Source organism: Aquila chrysaetos, chromosome 10 (assembly GCF_900496995.4).
Source record: "Aquila chrysaetos chrysaetos chromosome 10, bAquChr1.4, whole genome shotgun sequence".
Lineage (NCBI taxonomy): Eukaryota > Metazoa > Chordata > Aves > Accipitriformes > Accipitridae > Aquila > Aquila chrysaetos.
Genome location: NC_044013.1, coordinates 622,978 through 639,466, shown reverse-complemented (window position 1 = coordinate 639,466; position 16,489 = coordinate 622,978). Strand labels below are relative to the sequence as shown.

General features: G+C 43.4%; 1 protein-coding gene across 7 annotated transcripts in view; it reads right to left on the bottom strand.

Annotated features, from left to right (window-relative positions):
* MED12L (mediator complex subunit 12L) overlaps positions 1 to 16,489 on the bottom strand; it is a 156,217-nt gene that overhangs the window by 117,606 nt on the left and 22,122 nt on the right. For 5 of the 7 annotated variants that reach the window (XM_030027741.2, XM_030027743.2, XM_030027745.2 and 2 more), the window contains exons 11-15: positions 6,796 to 6,927; positions 5,223 to 5,349; positions 2,911 to 3,125; positions 1,668 to 1,772; positions 482 to 658 (exon numbers count right to left, since the gene is read on the bottom strand). In XM_030027741.2, the coding sequence (XP_029883601.1) occupies positions 482 to 658; positions 1,668 to 1,772; positions 2,911 to 3,125; positions 5,223 to 5,349; positions 6,796 to 6,927 (756 nt within the window). The remainder of the gene's footprint in view (positions 1 to 481; positions 659 to 1,667; positions 1,773 to 2,910; positions 3,126 to 5,222; positions 5,350 to 6,795; positions 6,928 to 16,489) is intronic. The other 2 variants (XM_030027746.2, XM_030027747.2) reach the window with 1 other exon arrangement.

Here is a 16,489-nt window from a genome sequence, read left to right as displayed (position 1 = left end):
AGCAGCCAAAAAATCCATGCTAGAAACAGTGAGGAGCGGGTGGGAGGAAATAACACCATTCTGTCCCTTACATTTCAGAACTATTTCTTTCAGCTATTTTGGTATTCATCTGTCTGTCCAACTACAATATCGAATTTTCTATTTAGCAAACTTTTCTTAGACCGTGGAACATGGTGCTTTTATTGTGGTGCCCGCCTCCTTAACCCGAGCAAGCCATCAGACGTTATTACACCTCTCACGCGTTCTTCCAGCTAACCCCCCCCGTCGATAAAACGGAGATGCCCGCGCACTGCGCTAAAGCCACCCCGCAGCGCGCAGCGTGTGCACGCCGGCAGCAACAGCATCGTGCGAACCAGCCAGGAGCCCTCGGGCAGAGGTCTCTCAGCCCAGCTCTCTTCAGACAGAGAACTTTTCCTCCTTTCAGTGCTTCGCTGTAACATCAGGCAGTACCGTTACACACACAAGCGCAGAGGTCACTCACCAGAGGTATGGGGAAATGTGTTGCGTATTGCAAATGGCGAAGGAGGTCGTAATTGGAGGGAAAAATCAGTTCTCTCAGTCTTTCCCTCTTGACGGACTTCTCGCTGGTAACTGAAATTCTTCTGTCTAAAGAAGAGCTCACATTCTCGCAAGACTCCCCAGGCATCGGAGAAAAAATCTAAGTCATGTAAAACAAACGTTTAAGGTAAGTGTAACCTCTAGCTTTCGAAATTCAGCAATTGCATTCAGAGATACAATTTTGTTCTTGTTTACAGTTACTTTTTAAACATCTGAGGTTTTTCAAAGATAGACAAAGTGAGGGCAATCGTAATCAAGTCTGAAATTTAAGATACATATATACATTATATCTCTATGCATATCTCCATTATTATTAGACAAGTTTTAAAATAGCGATATTCAGTCAGGGAAAAAAGCACTACGATTCAGAGCAATCTCCACACTTCTTATGCTGCTGTGACACAGAAACCACAATGAGATATTCCAGTGATTGAGGGAAAACAATGAAAAGGGTGAAGTGGGAGGTGACAAGAGACGTTGTAGGCAGGCATGGATGTGCGTGAAACCACCAATATGACAGATGTCAGGCAGAAACACGGGTCCCAGTATCCTGCAAGTGGATCTGCGCTGATAGGTCCGGGCACAAGAGCCCATGCAGAAAGAGGACCAACCCAAAGGAAGAAAATATGAGATTCAAGAGCAATGCAGAAACAGGCTAACAGTAAGAAAAAAGAGTGGGGGAAACAGATTTGGAAGACAGAGCCAAAACATAGAACAGTCACTTGAAAAACAAATGGTATCAATGGGGTTCCTCGATGTCAAAGAAGTGGGTAGTGCTGCATATTTATTCGTGCTTAACTCCTATATGCAGCACTCTGAATGTGCTGAGGGTAAGGGGGAGGGAGGGAAGGAGGGAGAGAGAAGCGTGCATGTGTGCATGTGGACAACTAGGGGAAGCACAGAAGAGCAGCAAGTTGTCATACAGCAGAGATGCAGAGAAAGGAGACGATGCACCGACAGAGAAGACGGCAGGGACTGGATGCCAAAGGACATCAGCTGTTGACGGAGGAAGCAACGTGGTGCTAGGGGCATGGGGAAACATTCAGTGGCAACAGCAAGCAGCAGACACAGGCATCAAAAGCATGCAGAAAATTGAAAGTTAAACCTACTGGAAATTCCGAACCAAAATCTGCCTTAAAGTCACTCTTGTCTACATCATCAAAAATACTAGCGGTTCCCGAGTCAATGCCCATATGTTCCATAATACTATGATCCTAATAATTACCAGAGAGAAAAACAAGTATCAGTCACACTTTACTGAAGACCAATTTAACTAATCACAGGTAAACCCAAGCACTCCACCTATTTAAGAAAAAAGTATTGATGGTAAGAAGTTTTCAGATTCTGACTTTTAAATCTTTATGATAAGACTTAATTTACAGAAGTATTTCTCAAGCTTAACTCCACAAAAGCATAGAAAAGGACAGGAGCCAAAGGGGGGGAAAAAAACTTTATAGTATATCCCCATAAGCAATTCTGCTCCAGGGACACCTACAGAACAGGAAGCTGACACTTGTACCTCCCCAAGATTTATTTCCTACTTTGTTGTACCACAAAAGCCAACTTGTAGAAATCCCCTATATTTCAGGGCAAATTTGGCCATGAGACCGACGTAAGAGATATAGAAAATAAGTTAAAAAGAAACACGAGAGGATGCTTTAGCTGCCCACAGGCTCTACACGGACCGTGCAGCAGAACAACAGGCTACATCTCATCACACAAGTACAAACGTGGTCCATGGTCTGGAGTTTAAAATTGCCTTCCTCTTGCGCTAGTTTTAGAAAAGGTTACGAACTGCTCATCTGGTGGAAGACTCGGGATTGCACCTGGACTGTGCACGTACGAGTTACGAGGTTTGGCTTCGCAGTCTTCAGTCGGTGGCTGTGTCGCACACAGTAAGCTCCTGATCGCCTGCGAGCAGATTACCAGGCTGCACATCGCTCACGCCTGTGCTGTGCCAGCATGCCCCACGCTACAGAGAGGACGTGGGGCTTACTCCGGGCTCCCCACTGACTCCTCCTGCTTAAAGCTCTCCCTTCTCTTCATTGAAGCACATCTGCAAATAAGTTTTTCCACTGGTACATTTAGAAGTCCACATTGTGCCTTTCTGTTTGTCCCAAGTTACTTAGATCACCAGACAACTGTCAGTTCAGCATATTCACATTAAAATGGCAATATTCACAAGAATGAAGCTAATGGATTGGTTTAGGTCTTCTCAAAGAAAGAGAAAGAGACAAGGAAGACACAATAAAAAACTTTGTATCTCATATCTGAAATACTAATGCTTTGGTGAAAATCTACGTTTAACAAAACAAGAGTACCAAACGTCGGAGAAATAGCATGAAGTGTTACCTCCAGTTTCACATCATGATCCTTAGAATAGTGTTCATCCACAGTTTCCCCATTAGGTGAACGTGGTCTAGTAGTTGCAGTGATTGACAAGTCTCCGCGTGATATTAAAGTGCACATGTATGCATCGTGGGAGAAAACATCGTGCCGAGTGAACTCAGAAAAAAGCAGCACCAAATTCACAAACTCTGTCTTCTCATGGTCACTATTTGGGTCAGCTACCCAAAAAAAAAAAATTTAAAAAAATTTAAAAAAATAATGTTAGACTGTAGTTTCAACTTAGAAATATTTGGGTTTCAACTATCCAAATTGCAAACCCCAGCAAATTCATTTTAAAGGCCTACTAAAAATGTCTCAGGCATCCTGCACAGGTTTCTCTTTGTCTCCACCGAACAAACCACGTCCCATCTAATTTGCACGCTTTCAACTTTGCTATCAGCTCCAGACACGGGACAGACTTCAAACAGGAGTGGATTCCAGAGCATCCTACCCCATACACATCTGCCCCAGATGGTTACGTGTGTGTCAGCAGTTAAGTACAATGTTCAAATACTTCTAAAAATTAAGAAGAGAGGGGAAGAGGGCAAGGACATTCCTTGGTGAAGAAAAATTAAAGCTGAAGCTTTGGATTATAACAGATCACCCAGCAGTTGTCCTTTCTTCCCAAATTATATTACTGTAGTAAATGTTACTGTCTTACCTATAGTACTTTTGTGTTCATAACAGAAAACCTTTTAAAATATTTTCAAAGAACTCAAGATCTCTGCATGCCAGGCCTCCAAGATGTAAAAGCAATTAATTTTATTAAAAGCTTGATAGTACGGCATATTTTATCTATTAAACATGCTCATACACATCAGGAAAAAGTTTAAAATAAATGCATGTTATTTTGCCAGTGCCAAAGCAAAGCCTAGAGAAATACAACATATAAAATTTTGTTATTAAGTTTTCATTTCTCACAGCTATATTTAATTTGACTTGTTCTGTACCACAGAAAGGTTTGCAACATTGCAGTTAACAGAAAATAGCTTTATACCATGCCAACTCTATTGGGCAACAAAATCTGCAGCTACAGAACCACCAAATCTGAATAATCAACATTTATTTAAAAGCAAATTATGCTTTACAAGTTCAAATTAGTTCAATATACAACACTATTCCTATTTAGAAATTGTGATTACACTGCAGCACAGAAGCTGTAACAGTAAGCCCAAGAGCACACCAGCTCAGGGTCAGAACCCTTCTCTGCAGCCCCCAGGTCCCGCTCATCCGGAGCTGCCCACCGTGACTCACCCCTCAAAAGCAAGGCTGGATGGTATGTGGAGGAGCATCGTAAAACACGCACCTGTAGACCAGGCGATCTGCCCTCCTTCAAAATATAGCAGTTACATGCTTTTCTTTTTTGGAGACACAGAAGCTCAACCACCGTAGAATACCGCAAAACTTGTCCAATGCTCAAAAATACCAAAGAATATTTCAAGCAAGGAAAACATTCCCCAGCTGCTCTCCCTACACTGCCTCGCAGAGCTACCCGGCTGAAGAAGGACGATACCGCATTTGAAACAAACACACCAGAAACACAAGTCTGAATAACACAAATAGTTTGGATGGTTTATTAAAACCAGGGTCACCACTGGCATGAAAATAGAGCACTGCCAATACCTCACGGTCTGTAACAAATTTTTAAGAGGTTTCTCCTTTTTCAGATGTTGAGAGTTTTCAGTATCATGTTTCAAACCACTTAAAACCCCCTTTACTTTAAGGGCAACGGGGGGGGGGGGCAGGAAACACAAACAAAAAAAACCCCACCCACCCTAACTAGCAGTACTCAAGATTCCAGAAACACAGGCTACAGTATCAGGCAGTTTTATTAGACCAAGACATTTCATAGAGCAACCTACCATGAACAAAGATCCTTTTTTCAATCCACCTATTTGTCAGCTAACAGCTTTTGACTTTAACACTTGTGTGTAATTTCCAAGTCAGTCACTTCGAATGTGGATGTGTCAAAAAGACCAAGCGTTTGATGTTAAATATGCATAGAGTGCAAGTAATTTCCCCAAATCTCTTACAGCTTAAACAGAAATAAACATAGTTTCTGCCAATTTTCCTTTTGTGAAACGAAAGAAATAAAAATCACAGAAAGATCCTATAACAAGGCAGGAGACTTAAAAAAAAAAAAGTGCATACGAAAATGGAGCAGGTAATCATGGAAACTGTGAAACACCCGCTACAGTAAAACAGTAACTTCAGCTACCAGACAGCGGACCAGTTGCTTCTGACCTACTTTGGAATATAAATTAGTTAATACTCACATAATGAGGGAGCTTGTGTATCTAAAAACCTTAGCAGGACATTCTGAAAAACAGGAAGACTGGAACCTGTCAAGGAGGCTGAAGACAGAGATTCCTTTTCATCTATGACTTCAGATTCACCACATCTCTGCACAGTTGAATAAATAAAAAAAGCATGTATCTACACACAAATGCATATAATATTCCCACAATTTGTATCTGAGGCAACTATACATGTGATTGTTTCCTACCTCTTCATAAAATCCAGACTTGCTCTAGAACGACAGGTTTTTCCCATTACCTAGTTTGGTTATTTCTAAGGTGTTTTATTTAATCACTTTGGATTACTTATTGAAAAGGAATGCCTGAGACATGTACCATCATCTGCAACGACACGGTTTCATATAAAAGCAAAAATTTAAGATACAGAACTTCCAGGACCAACGTGAATACAAAAGGTAACTCCTCTTGTTTGTGTAAATTACACTAAATATAATAATAACAACCAGGGCAAACATCTCTGCTTTGAGTGGATTTTGGTGTGAGTGAGGCAGAAAAAAATACAGTAAGCTCCCTTCCCCCTACTTAATGGTTTGTGGTGAGGAGGGGACAAAGCAGAGAGGCTTTGGAAAGTGAAAGCCTTTTTGCACCTCACGCTGTCTGTACATCTGTCTGGACAGATGCGCTTCTGCAAGTGCTCTCATCTGTCTGTCCCCACACCCAGGCTGAACAGACATCCCACATCACCTTCCTGGGGACCTCTTTTCTAGGGAAAAAAAAAAAAAAAAAAAAAACAACCAAAGAAACCCCCTAAACAGAACACCCATCCGGTAAAAACTGCCTGCCAGCACTGCACGGGCGCAGGTGAGGCCGAGGCAGCGGTGCTCCAGACTACGGGGAGTACCACTGGTCCAGAAAGCCGCAGCAAGGCTGCAGCGAGCGAACACACTGCCTCTGTTTAATCCTCACTACAGAGCAGATTTAGTATTACTGAAGTTTCAAGGAGAAGTGTCAGCTTCTGCAAGCTGGAGTAGGATCATTTGCCACAACAGACAGACAACAGTTTACATCAAAGATGTCACTACAGCATCCTGCTTCTCCCGTGAAACGTTTCATTTCCCCTGAAAACAAAGGAGTTCTACAGCATGCAAGATTTAAAGTTACACTCGAATTTTGCCTCAGAACGATCTTAGTTTGGGAAGCTTCCCAGAGGCCCCCACCAGCTGAACAGCCCTGCCCCACCGGTCAGACCCACATCCTTCTTTTTAAGGGACTCCAGTTACTGTGGCACCCCTTTATTTGGACAAGTAGTTCACAGAAGTAAAACACTTCAAACAGACAGACAGAAATCAGCTAACATAAACCGTTCTGAGTTAGGTCGCAATTTCGTCTTATTTTAAATAGAAGGCTTTTTCGTTTTAAGTTTATCTAGAATTTATAAACTGTAAATTGATGACAAAAATCCCCAGTGCTCCAAATGCCATCAAACTTATTTGTTTTGTAATGAGTAGAGATTAAAGTGATATTTCCTTAGAAATACCTTACTTTTTAAGCATACTGTTCACACTATTCTGGAAATAGAAAAAAAACTTACTTCTGCTTCAATTTCTGCTTGCCTCTTCTCCAGGAGTTTGGCTACAGCCATGGCCCTGTGCTTACCGGACCTTTTACAGCTCACAGCCCATTCGCAAAGCAGCATTACCACAGCTTCGTCATTTGGGGCTACCTGTTCAGTGCAAGAACAAAGACAGAAAACCATTTCACCCACACAGCCAACAAGCTTATTTCTGAGCAAACAGCTTGCAGCAACCAATGTTCTGGGGGATGAAGAGAAAAAGCTGGGTTTTGTTCTTTAGTACTGACAGATGCACACGTTTGCTTTATTCATAGTGTTTTCAAATGAAATATAATCTGGAAGCCAAAGAGGGAAATCTCAGTTTTCACACTGCTGATAGTCAAATCAAAAGTTTCCTTTATCATAATGTTGCTTCACAAAAACAGAAAAGGGTGATCTGCTTCATGAGCAAGAGAAACCGGTAAAGCGTATCGTAAGAGCCTCTCAACCCAATTAACCACACAGAATTTATGCTTTCCTTACATTAATTCTTCTACTTAACCTCCTTCGTCTGTTTCCAGACCACTACCTGCATCCCCACTGACACATTTAAAAAAACAAAACAAAAAAACCCCTAACCTCTAAGATGTATCTATCAGATATCCAAAGTCAAAAAACTCCCAAAAAGCTCAATGTATTTGAGCTAACACAGATATTTTTAAGAAACAGTACATGTCTTTAGGAAATCCTTATTTACAAAATAGCAATGGGATATAGTATGCTTATACCTACTGAGTGTTCATCCAACCTCCATTTCCACTAATCACCCACATTTTGGAAGTATTTTTTTCTTGTGTGCTACTGAACTGGATGTGCTGAACTTCCTCACTCCTGCCCAAGCTGGCTACCATAACACCTAAACATAAGACTGACCTGCAAATCAAGCAGGTGTGATTTTAATTCTTTCCCCAAGATTAGTGGAAACTACACTTACAAGTAAACATTAGAAGGGCAAGTCTCAAGCACGGCACCCTCAGAAAGCGAATACTTTTTTCAGAGTGATCAGGAATTAGAGAGCCACAAGCATGAAAGTTACCGCTTCAAAGCTATCCCAAACATCCTCAAAAAATACAAAAAAACAACGGTATGCTAAACAAGGCTGGTGTGTATGTGCACACAGATCACACAGAGAAGCTTCCTGTAAATACGCTTCAACAGGCGAGCAAGAGATACTAAATGACTAGGGGTGCGGGGAGCGGAGGGAAGAGGGGAAAATGCTTTTCTCTTACCCAAATAAAGTGCCATGGTAACCGTCACCACTGTTGTGGTTAGATGCAGTCAGTTAACAACAGATGTATGGATACTATGTATTTTTGAAGGCAATGCAGAACACCTGAAAGAGCCTGATCTTCATACTGACTTCTTTCCCATTCTGCTAACGAGAAACCATGCCAACAAAAAACCCAAGCGCTTCTGTGTCTCAAGCAGGAGACACCAACTCATTGCTCAGTCCAAGCGCGTCAGGTCACCCATTCCCTGAAGCTGCGCCCGCGCTGTACCGCATCCTGCGGCATCCCAGGGACGGCAACACAGGACCTCCCTCGCCCTCTCTCCTACAGGGAACGGCACCTCTCGCAGAATGGCCGAGCATCTCAAGCAAGAAGCAAGTGAAGCTCCTACAACTGAATCCCTTCAGAAAAGTAAAGGAGGAAAGCCTTGGAGAGGTGAGACAATGGGCACTAATGTCCGAGGTCAGAGCTCGCTGTGCTGGGGCAAACACCGAGAGGGAAATCCTGGCCAGAGACATTTAAAGGAAGACTTACATGGGGTACTTCTGAAGGAAAAAATGGTTATAAAAGTGTTCGTACATGCTTTTGTTCTGGCCTAAGGAAAAGGGCTTAGGTTCTTTTGGGAAGCATCAAATCGTAGAAGACGAAAGCCAATTTTTTGGCTTTCAGTTATTTTCCACTTGAGAAAAAGAGGGTGCTTTTCTTCCAAGAAATACGCACACTGTACAGGCATTGCCAGCACACAGACAGACGCTGAGGTACACATATGCATGTGTACATGTACAAAGATTTGCTTCAGACACGGCCTGAGATAGTAAGCCAAGAACATCAGCCTGTTACTCAACTGTCCTCAGAGCTACGCTCAGCTATACGTAGCACTGAAAAGCAAAACCACCAAAGCCTGCAGTCGGTGAGCTGACCACTTCCACTGCTGCTGCTCCCGCTGCACAAGGGAACAGATGTTTAAGCCTTATGGGAAATGTGAAAACAGCCCAAAGTAAAACCCCGGTCACCACACCAAGAACAAAATTCAACCCAAATTTCATGCGCCCGTGGTTTTGGAGTCCTAGGGAGTATCACTTGCAACTGTGGGCCTCTGCCGCTTACCCCTGACCGCTGCGAACGCAAGACTCAGCAGGGCTCAGCTTGCCGCCGCTGCCGAGCCCTCCGGTCCCCGCCAGCCATCGCTCCGTTTGGTGAAATGGGAGCGCTGTGCCCCAGCGAGCGAGCCCGCGGGACAGGCGCGGGGGGGAGGCAGGTCGTACGAGACCCACCGACCCGAGGGTGGGCTCCCACATCCACAGAGCCGCTGCGGCCCCACGTTGCAAAGCCAAATGCCAGAAGGCCACGAGCATTCGTTATCAGACACGCTGCCTGCGCTTACGTGTTGTAATTAACGGGGCAACTCGTGTGAATTGCACCCCCAGCCGTCTGTGATCAAGGGCTAAGGCTTATTTACCCAAGCACACTTCTTTCATGTTTGGTTGGTTGTTTTACAGTCTTTCACGAAGCTCATTGAGAATGAGTGCAGTGGAAACTGAGTAACATCGTGATCAACAGCAAATTGCACCTTCAGAGTTTTAGGTATTAAGCCACGAACACGAACACTGTCTTTTTTTTTTTTTTTTTAAACTAAAGATTGCATAAATGACTTATTTGACAGCCCGAAGAAAACAGAAACCCAGGGCAAGCTGACCTTTTCCTGTTAAAGCAGTTATTTCAAGAAACACTGTGAATTCTTACTTTTGAACAGCACATCCACGCGTCGCTCTGTATTAGCATTGTCTTAACAAAAAGGATAAACAAAGGACAGACATTTGTGCAACTCGCGAGAAAGTAACATGAAATTATCCTGGTCAGGACCGCACTGAGATCTACATAAATTAACTACAGATTAATTCCTCGTCTGTTCTACCTGAACTTCAGGAGATTTCACAGAATGACTGATCAGCTTCAAGCAGCTTATTTTCAAGGGACAATCTGTTTTTCTTCAGGTGGGGGTGGTGGAGGTGGTGTTAAACAACTAGAAAGAGACAGCTCTACAATTAAGAAAATGCAGACAGTTAATTCTGTTTAACTGAGTCACCTGCTAACACTGATATTAGTGCAAAAATACAAAAATAAGTCTCCAATTCTATGCCTATAAAAAGCAAAACTACGTTTTCAGAGATGTAGAATCCAACATCACAACAAATCAAACACCTAGAAGTGATTATGCACCTTAAAAATCACAGTGTTGATTCTGCAGTTTCACATATATGCAGACTATAACCTCTTTTGAAGGGAAAAAAGCCCACAATAAATACTTGAAATATCAAGGTGTTTATCCAACTAAGAATTTCAACCTCACCACTATTAAGTGCCCAAAACCAGTGAGTTTGGTTCTCAGGAACTGACCCACGCAGCCACTTAAAAAAAAAAAAAAAAAAAAGTTATCTGAGTGCAGGTAATTATTTGAACCCTCTCATGCAGCCTTTTGCTGGGCAAGCTGGCATCACCAGAGCCACTCCCATACACGGGGCTCTTGGAACACGGGGCCCTGCAGCACCCGAGAAAAGTTAAGTTGAAATGCTTAACCATCAAATACTTTATTTTGCTTTTGACTGAAAATAACAAATACATTTGAAAGCTGTATCAAGTCCCCGCAATATAAACAATTACCCAAAACCCCTGCAGTGAGCAGGTCTCTACAGCAGGACATGGGCAGCGGGAGCCTATGCTAACCGGCCCACATCTCATCTGCAGAGCCGCAAACTGGAAAACGAGTTAGTCCAGCGCTGGAAACTCCAGCGCTGAGCGCTTGCTGCTTTGGTGAGCACGGATAAAGGCGTGCTGCTGCTCGGAGCCGGGGCAGCAGCGGCAGCCCGTGCCACCGGTAACGCCGACGGGCGAGCTCCGGCTCCTGCGGCCACGGCAGCCCGCTGCAGGCTGCACGACTTCCTCCCGATGCTGCCTCCTGATAGCGGTACCTCACGGTTTCCTCCCTTCCCACACCGTGTTTACTTAAACGTGCTAAGAGCGCAATTAAGTAACGCCTCTCAGAATAATCAGGCTCTGGATTTGTCTCATCTGGCAACCTGCATCTGCAGGCGGTCTGGCCTGGAAAAGCACAGACCACGTTTCAGAGGGGCTCAAACTACTGCCTTGAAAAGCAGCGTTAAGGTCGCACTTGTACCCGTAAAATTTCAAGGGCGGGAAAACAAACAGATGAGTTCACAAGTTACTTAATGACCCCGTTTTGTAGGGCAGACAAGACGTCAGGCGCTGAGGCAGGGAACAGGCATGGCTAGGCAGGAACTGCAACTCCCTCGGGCTGGGGGAAGCCCTCCCACAGACAAGACCCTTCCTCGAGATTCCCAAACCTTCCACAGGTCCTAATGAAAGGAAAACACTTCAGGGTGCCATTGAACGGGAGAGGTTATCTACACCAGGTAACACACACCTTCGAAGCAAGATTTCAAGTTTAGACAACTCACTCACAACATTTATCATTTTGCCATGACCCAAAATAGCTGTAAGCTTCTGAAAGCCACCAGTCAGACCCTTTCAGAGAAAAACCAAAGGCCTCATTTCCACCAATTTACAACTGGAGCAGAAGGTGGATGAAGAAAAGAGATGATTTTTGTTTAAAAAAAAAAAAAAAAAAAAAAAAAAAGCACCACAATTAGAAACACAGGAAAGGATTAAAAGGAAAGTATTAAATGTTACCATTCCTGATAGGTGTGGAGATAGGAAGCCAAAAGTACTATTAAACCTCCGCTTTCCATAACGCTCAGCCCTTTTCCCGCTAGTCCGTGCTTTTATTATTTAATTAAAATTTGCTGCTGAGGAACTGGTTTGACTTTGCGCTAGCTAAGGCCACCGCTGAGGCACTGGACTGCAGCAGTTACCTTTTCGTGGGGGAGGCAGGAAGAGCAGGGCGTAACACCCAGCAGCTCAAATCACTAAGCAAAAGGAAACCCCAACCTCCCCGCACCTCACCGAAACCGCTCTGGAAAGCAGCCAGGTGTTGACCCAGTGCTGCCAGGGAATGCCCGTGCCGTTTGCCACCGCTGCTCCCCGGGCTGTCGCGTACCCGAGGAGCTGCCGCCAGCCCGGCGGGTCACCCTCCCTGCGCTCGGAGCCGCTTACGGGAACTCGCCGCCTCTCACGCCACCGCGACACGACGCCTTTCGAGGGAGAGAGGTGAACGGCACCCGAAAAACCTTTCCTCCTGCCCCGAGACACGCTGCTGCTTCTTGGGCTAGAAGGGGAAGAAAAACAGCTTGTAGCAGGTGTGCTCTTATGCAGGTCATAGATGCCTGCGGAAGATATAAAGGAGATACTTCGTATATACACGGGGGGCGGTGTATATATATTTATATACATATTTATATGGCTAGTCCTGTTCCTTTCAAAACAGGAAGATAATGTATTCAATCAAATCGTTCAACAAATCTGAGCAGGTGCTTTTCACAAGTCAAGTCTGTGTCACAGGAAGCCAGTCTGTCCTTCAATCATGAAGAAGGTTAACAAAAAAACAACGACAAAAAATCCAATTGCTTCCTAATGTGATAGGATTCAGTCTCAATACACAGAGCTGCTTTAGTTCTAATATTGTAGAATTTTATCATTTAAGAACATTCCCTTTAAATACTAAGCTTTTTATTTTTAAAGGTAGACTATCTAAACTCCAAATCTGCTTTTTAAGAAGACAAGAAAGGGTTTTCAGAAGCCGTATTTTTATCAGAAGAGACAAAGAAGGGGTACAATACAGCGACATTTGTTAGTACAACCCACCTTTCTAAAGGGAACAAGAGCCAGGAACAAGAGCGCTATTAGATTTTTGTAGGAAGAAAAATGGGCCCGTGCCATCCACAAATGTCTGGCTCAGAATCCCAAATCCACGCAAATTAGCTCCACTCACAGAAAGTCAGGACAGCTCATTCTATTTGAAAACACGTCTGGATATCTGCCACAAAGGAGCTTTCAAGGTGCACTACTCTCTGTGGAAACATTGTCCTCAAAAGTCTGGGTTTTTTAAATCAACTAAATGCACTGACACTGGCAGTGCAGACTAAAATACAGAATATGAAGAAATGCCTCTGACTGCAGCCCAAGAGGGACAAAATTGTTACAGGACGGTAGGCAGGCTCTACCTACACACTGCAGCGCTAAAAACAGCTCAAAGACAAACCTTTTTATTGGAGTACAATTTGCATATTTGCTTTAAATTATGAGACCATGTTCAAGAAAATATTAATCACTGCTTTGAAGTTGTCTAATATAAAAAGAGAAAACAATCTGTGTGTTCTTTTCAAGGACCCCATCAGTTAAGTCACAGAATAAATTTTTCCCTTCCAGAGAGATTTTGTACTTTAACTCCCTCAGACACTTAGGTGTGCAGGAATCTGATGTTGGATTTACTGAAATAATAAAGGGTGAAAATACCCACATAAACAAGCTTCAGATAACTAAGCAATTCGAGCAACTGAACTAATGCTAACTACATTATTAAAAATATTACAAGAATGCTCAGAACATGCTCTATTTTCTCAGTGCTTGTGGAAATAGACTCTGATTCTGCAGATATTTCAGTTCATTTTATTTTGCTCATCTTGTCTCTCTTACCCGTCATGCATCCTAAGGTACTATGTAAAGGACCTGAATCTGAGTAACAAACTGTTAAATTGTAGCTTACTAACTAAAAAGGCATCATTAGACCTCCTTTCCCACAGACACAGCGGGGTTGGGGTGGGTTTTTTTGTTTGTTTCATTTCCAGCAAAGTGATCTCAGAAAGACAAATATTAACTCTGCATTTGTAACAAGCTCTATTCGTGAGAACCAAGTTCAAAACAGGACTTTTTCACTCCAAAATGAAAAACATCTCTTGGCATCATAAGAATTCAGCTGGACTTCAAAGACAACATGAGAAGCAAGACCTAAATAGAAGTTCAGAGACCTAAACTTTAAAAGCAATCCGAGCACACAAATACCCATGAAGTTTCAGGATTCTATATAATGATTTCAAGAAATTCAACATCACTCCTTAAAAAATCAAGCACTCTCTCCTTTCATCCATTTACTACTGCATACTAGCTAGAAAATACTGGTATGAAGTTTCACTTACCAGGTATCCCTCCCACTGCTCAGGTGTATTTCAAACTATACTTAACCAAATTGTATTTTTCTACACAGAAGACCGACAAATTAAAAAGTCTCGCCAACCATTCTAAAACAAAACAAATTAAGACACAAAAAAAAAAAAAAAAATTTCCTTTCTCAATTCCCTTCCTTAGTTGTACCTGTGAAAGACTATGACAGATAATAAAATACAGGTAGACCAAAAGTTAGATGAGAGTTGAGTGGGTTTAAGCCACAGGAAGATGACAGGTAAACTCAAAGAGGAGTTTTCATAGACATTACGAAAAAGTCGCTATTGCATTCTCTAGCTTACTCTTCTGAGGACTCTATTTTTGCACAAATTGACTCAGGCCTTCAGAGGGAGTGATCTTTAAAACGGAGTAAAGAGGAATCAAAGGTGTTCCAAATCTGGATGGAGTGTAATACAATTTTACTCTAATTTAAAACTGTATGGTAGCAATACAAACTGTTTACTGGATTTATTTATTTAAAGTTACCTCCACAATAACCACCACAGTGGTAATCATTCTGGAGCTGTGCAGAAGAGATGTTTTGAGTCAAGGAAATGTCAGATGTAAAATACCTGCGGCTATAAATAAGGCCAGTAGTTTTCTCTGCAATACCATCTCAAATGAAAGTGAATTTACTGCTTTATGCCACGTCACAGATTTCTAGATTTCAAGTCCTCCTACTCAGCGAAATCTACTGAGAAACTCTATACAAGTCAGTGAAACGGAATTAGAAATGGAAGGTCCTTTGTGTTACTGTGCACATGGTCATACTCACAAGGTAGCATCGTTCTTACTGTATTAATTGTGATATTACATTTTTATTGGCTGTCAGACCTTCACACCAAAAGAATTCAACAACTGTTATTATCATGTGGAACTTCATGGATAAAAAGCTGCAAGATAAAGAGCATCTGACAGATGTAGTAAGTGCCCCTTTCTGGGTTGCACACAAAGCCTGACGGAAGCCCCGTGCCTGTAAGGACACCTACCACACAAGAGCACCCAGGCTGTGATCCATGATTAAGGCTCAGACGAAGCTATTTCTATGGGATTACACAGGGACCATCACTCTTAAAACACAGGGACAGTCGGCGAGAAACTGCAATGCAATTCCTATCTCCTGTTTAAGTCTGCTTAATAATGCAGCATTTAATAATGCAATCAGTGCTCCTCCATGCTAAGTCTTCTCCAAGTCACCGGAGAAGCACTGCATTCTCCTCCCACTTCCGTGGCCTCTCTCGAGGTCAAGGATGGAGGGTTTGTTCATTTGGTCAAAACGTGGATTTAATATCACATTTTCTCACGCAGCTTCAAGTGTGCCACCTCTGTCATACGCACCATGATGCTCAGAATCTGAGCTCTGTTCAATGCCTGCCATCCATCTGCCCTGTACATCCTACTCAAACTCAATGTGTGGCCACAGCTCAGCCCCTCACTCCAGATTTTTCTCCGTTTTGCTCTCTCACGTTCTGTTGCCAATGCCACCAGATCCCAGCCTTCAGCACCATTCCTCTGCATCTCCCTGTGGGATGAAAAGCAGCTCTTCTCCCCGCAGGGCCCAGGGCACCTGGCCTTCCAGCTAACCTGTCTACACCCGCCTGCCCTCCCTCATTCCAGCCCCTTCCCCCAAGTCTTACTTTGGCTCTGACACTTGGAAGTCATGAGTTACATATTAAAGTTCAATAGTGTGTATAAAAGCAGCATCCTGAGCACATTTACCCATTTGCGGTCTCTCTCAGAACCTAAGTACTTTTTAGCAGGAGCCACCTTCCTTCCGCTCCAGCACGCGCCAAGTGCTTTGGAGCACCGCTCTCATACCTACTTGCACTGGCATCATTTGCAGTCTTCATGACAACGTTTTGCAGTCCAGCAGGAAAAATGGACAGGAAATAGGATCCAAACATGTTCCAGTCGGGCTCACGTCAAAACGGGGGTAGTAGATAGCTGTCCTTCAAAGTACATTTTGCTTTAAATAACTACGTCAGCAGGCAGACATCCTAGTGATGGACATCTTTACAAAATAAAAGTCCTGACAGGCTTCCACGCGCTGCCAGCTGAAAACAGAGCATACACAACCTCGTAACTTACAGCCTTTTCCACCACGAAAAAACAGCCTAAGTTCATTAAGGGGGAAGGAAACGGAGATAAAAAAGGACAAATGGCATTGCATGTGGCAACACCCTTGCGCGCTGAACCTGGCAGCGCCGGAGCCGACGCGCAGTCACTGCGGGAAGGCGCCGACATCCAGCGGCCGTCTAGCGGCTCCGCAGCCCTTCTCCGGGGCGCGGGGCAGGGAGGTAGGCAGCTAA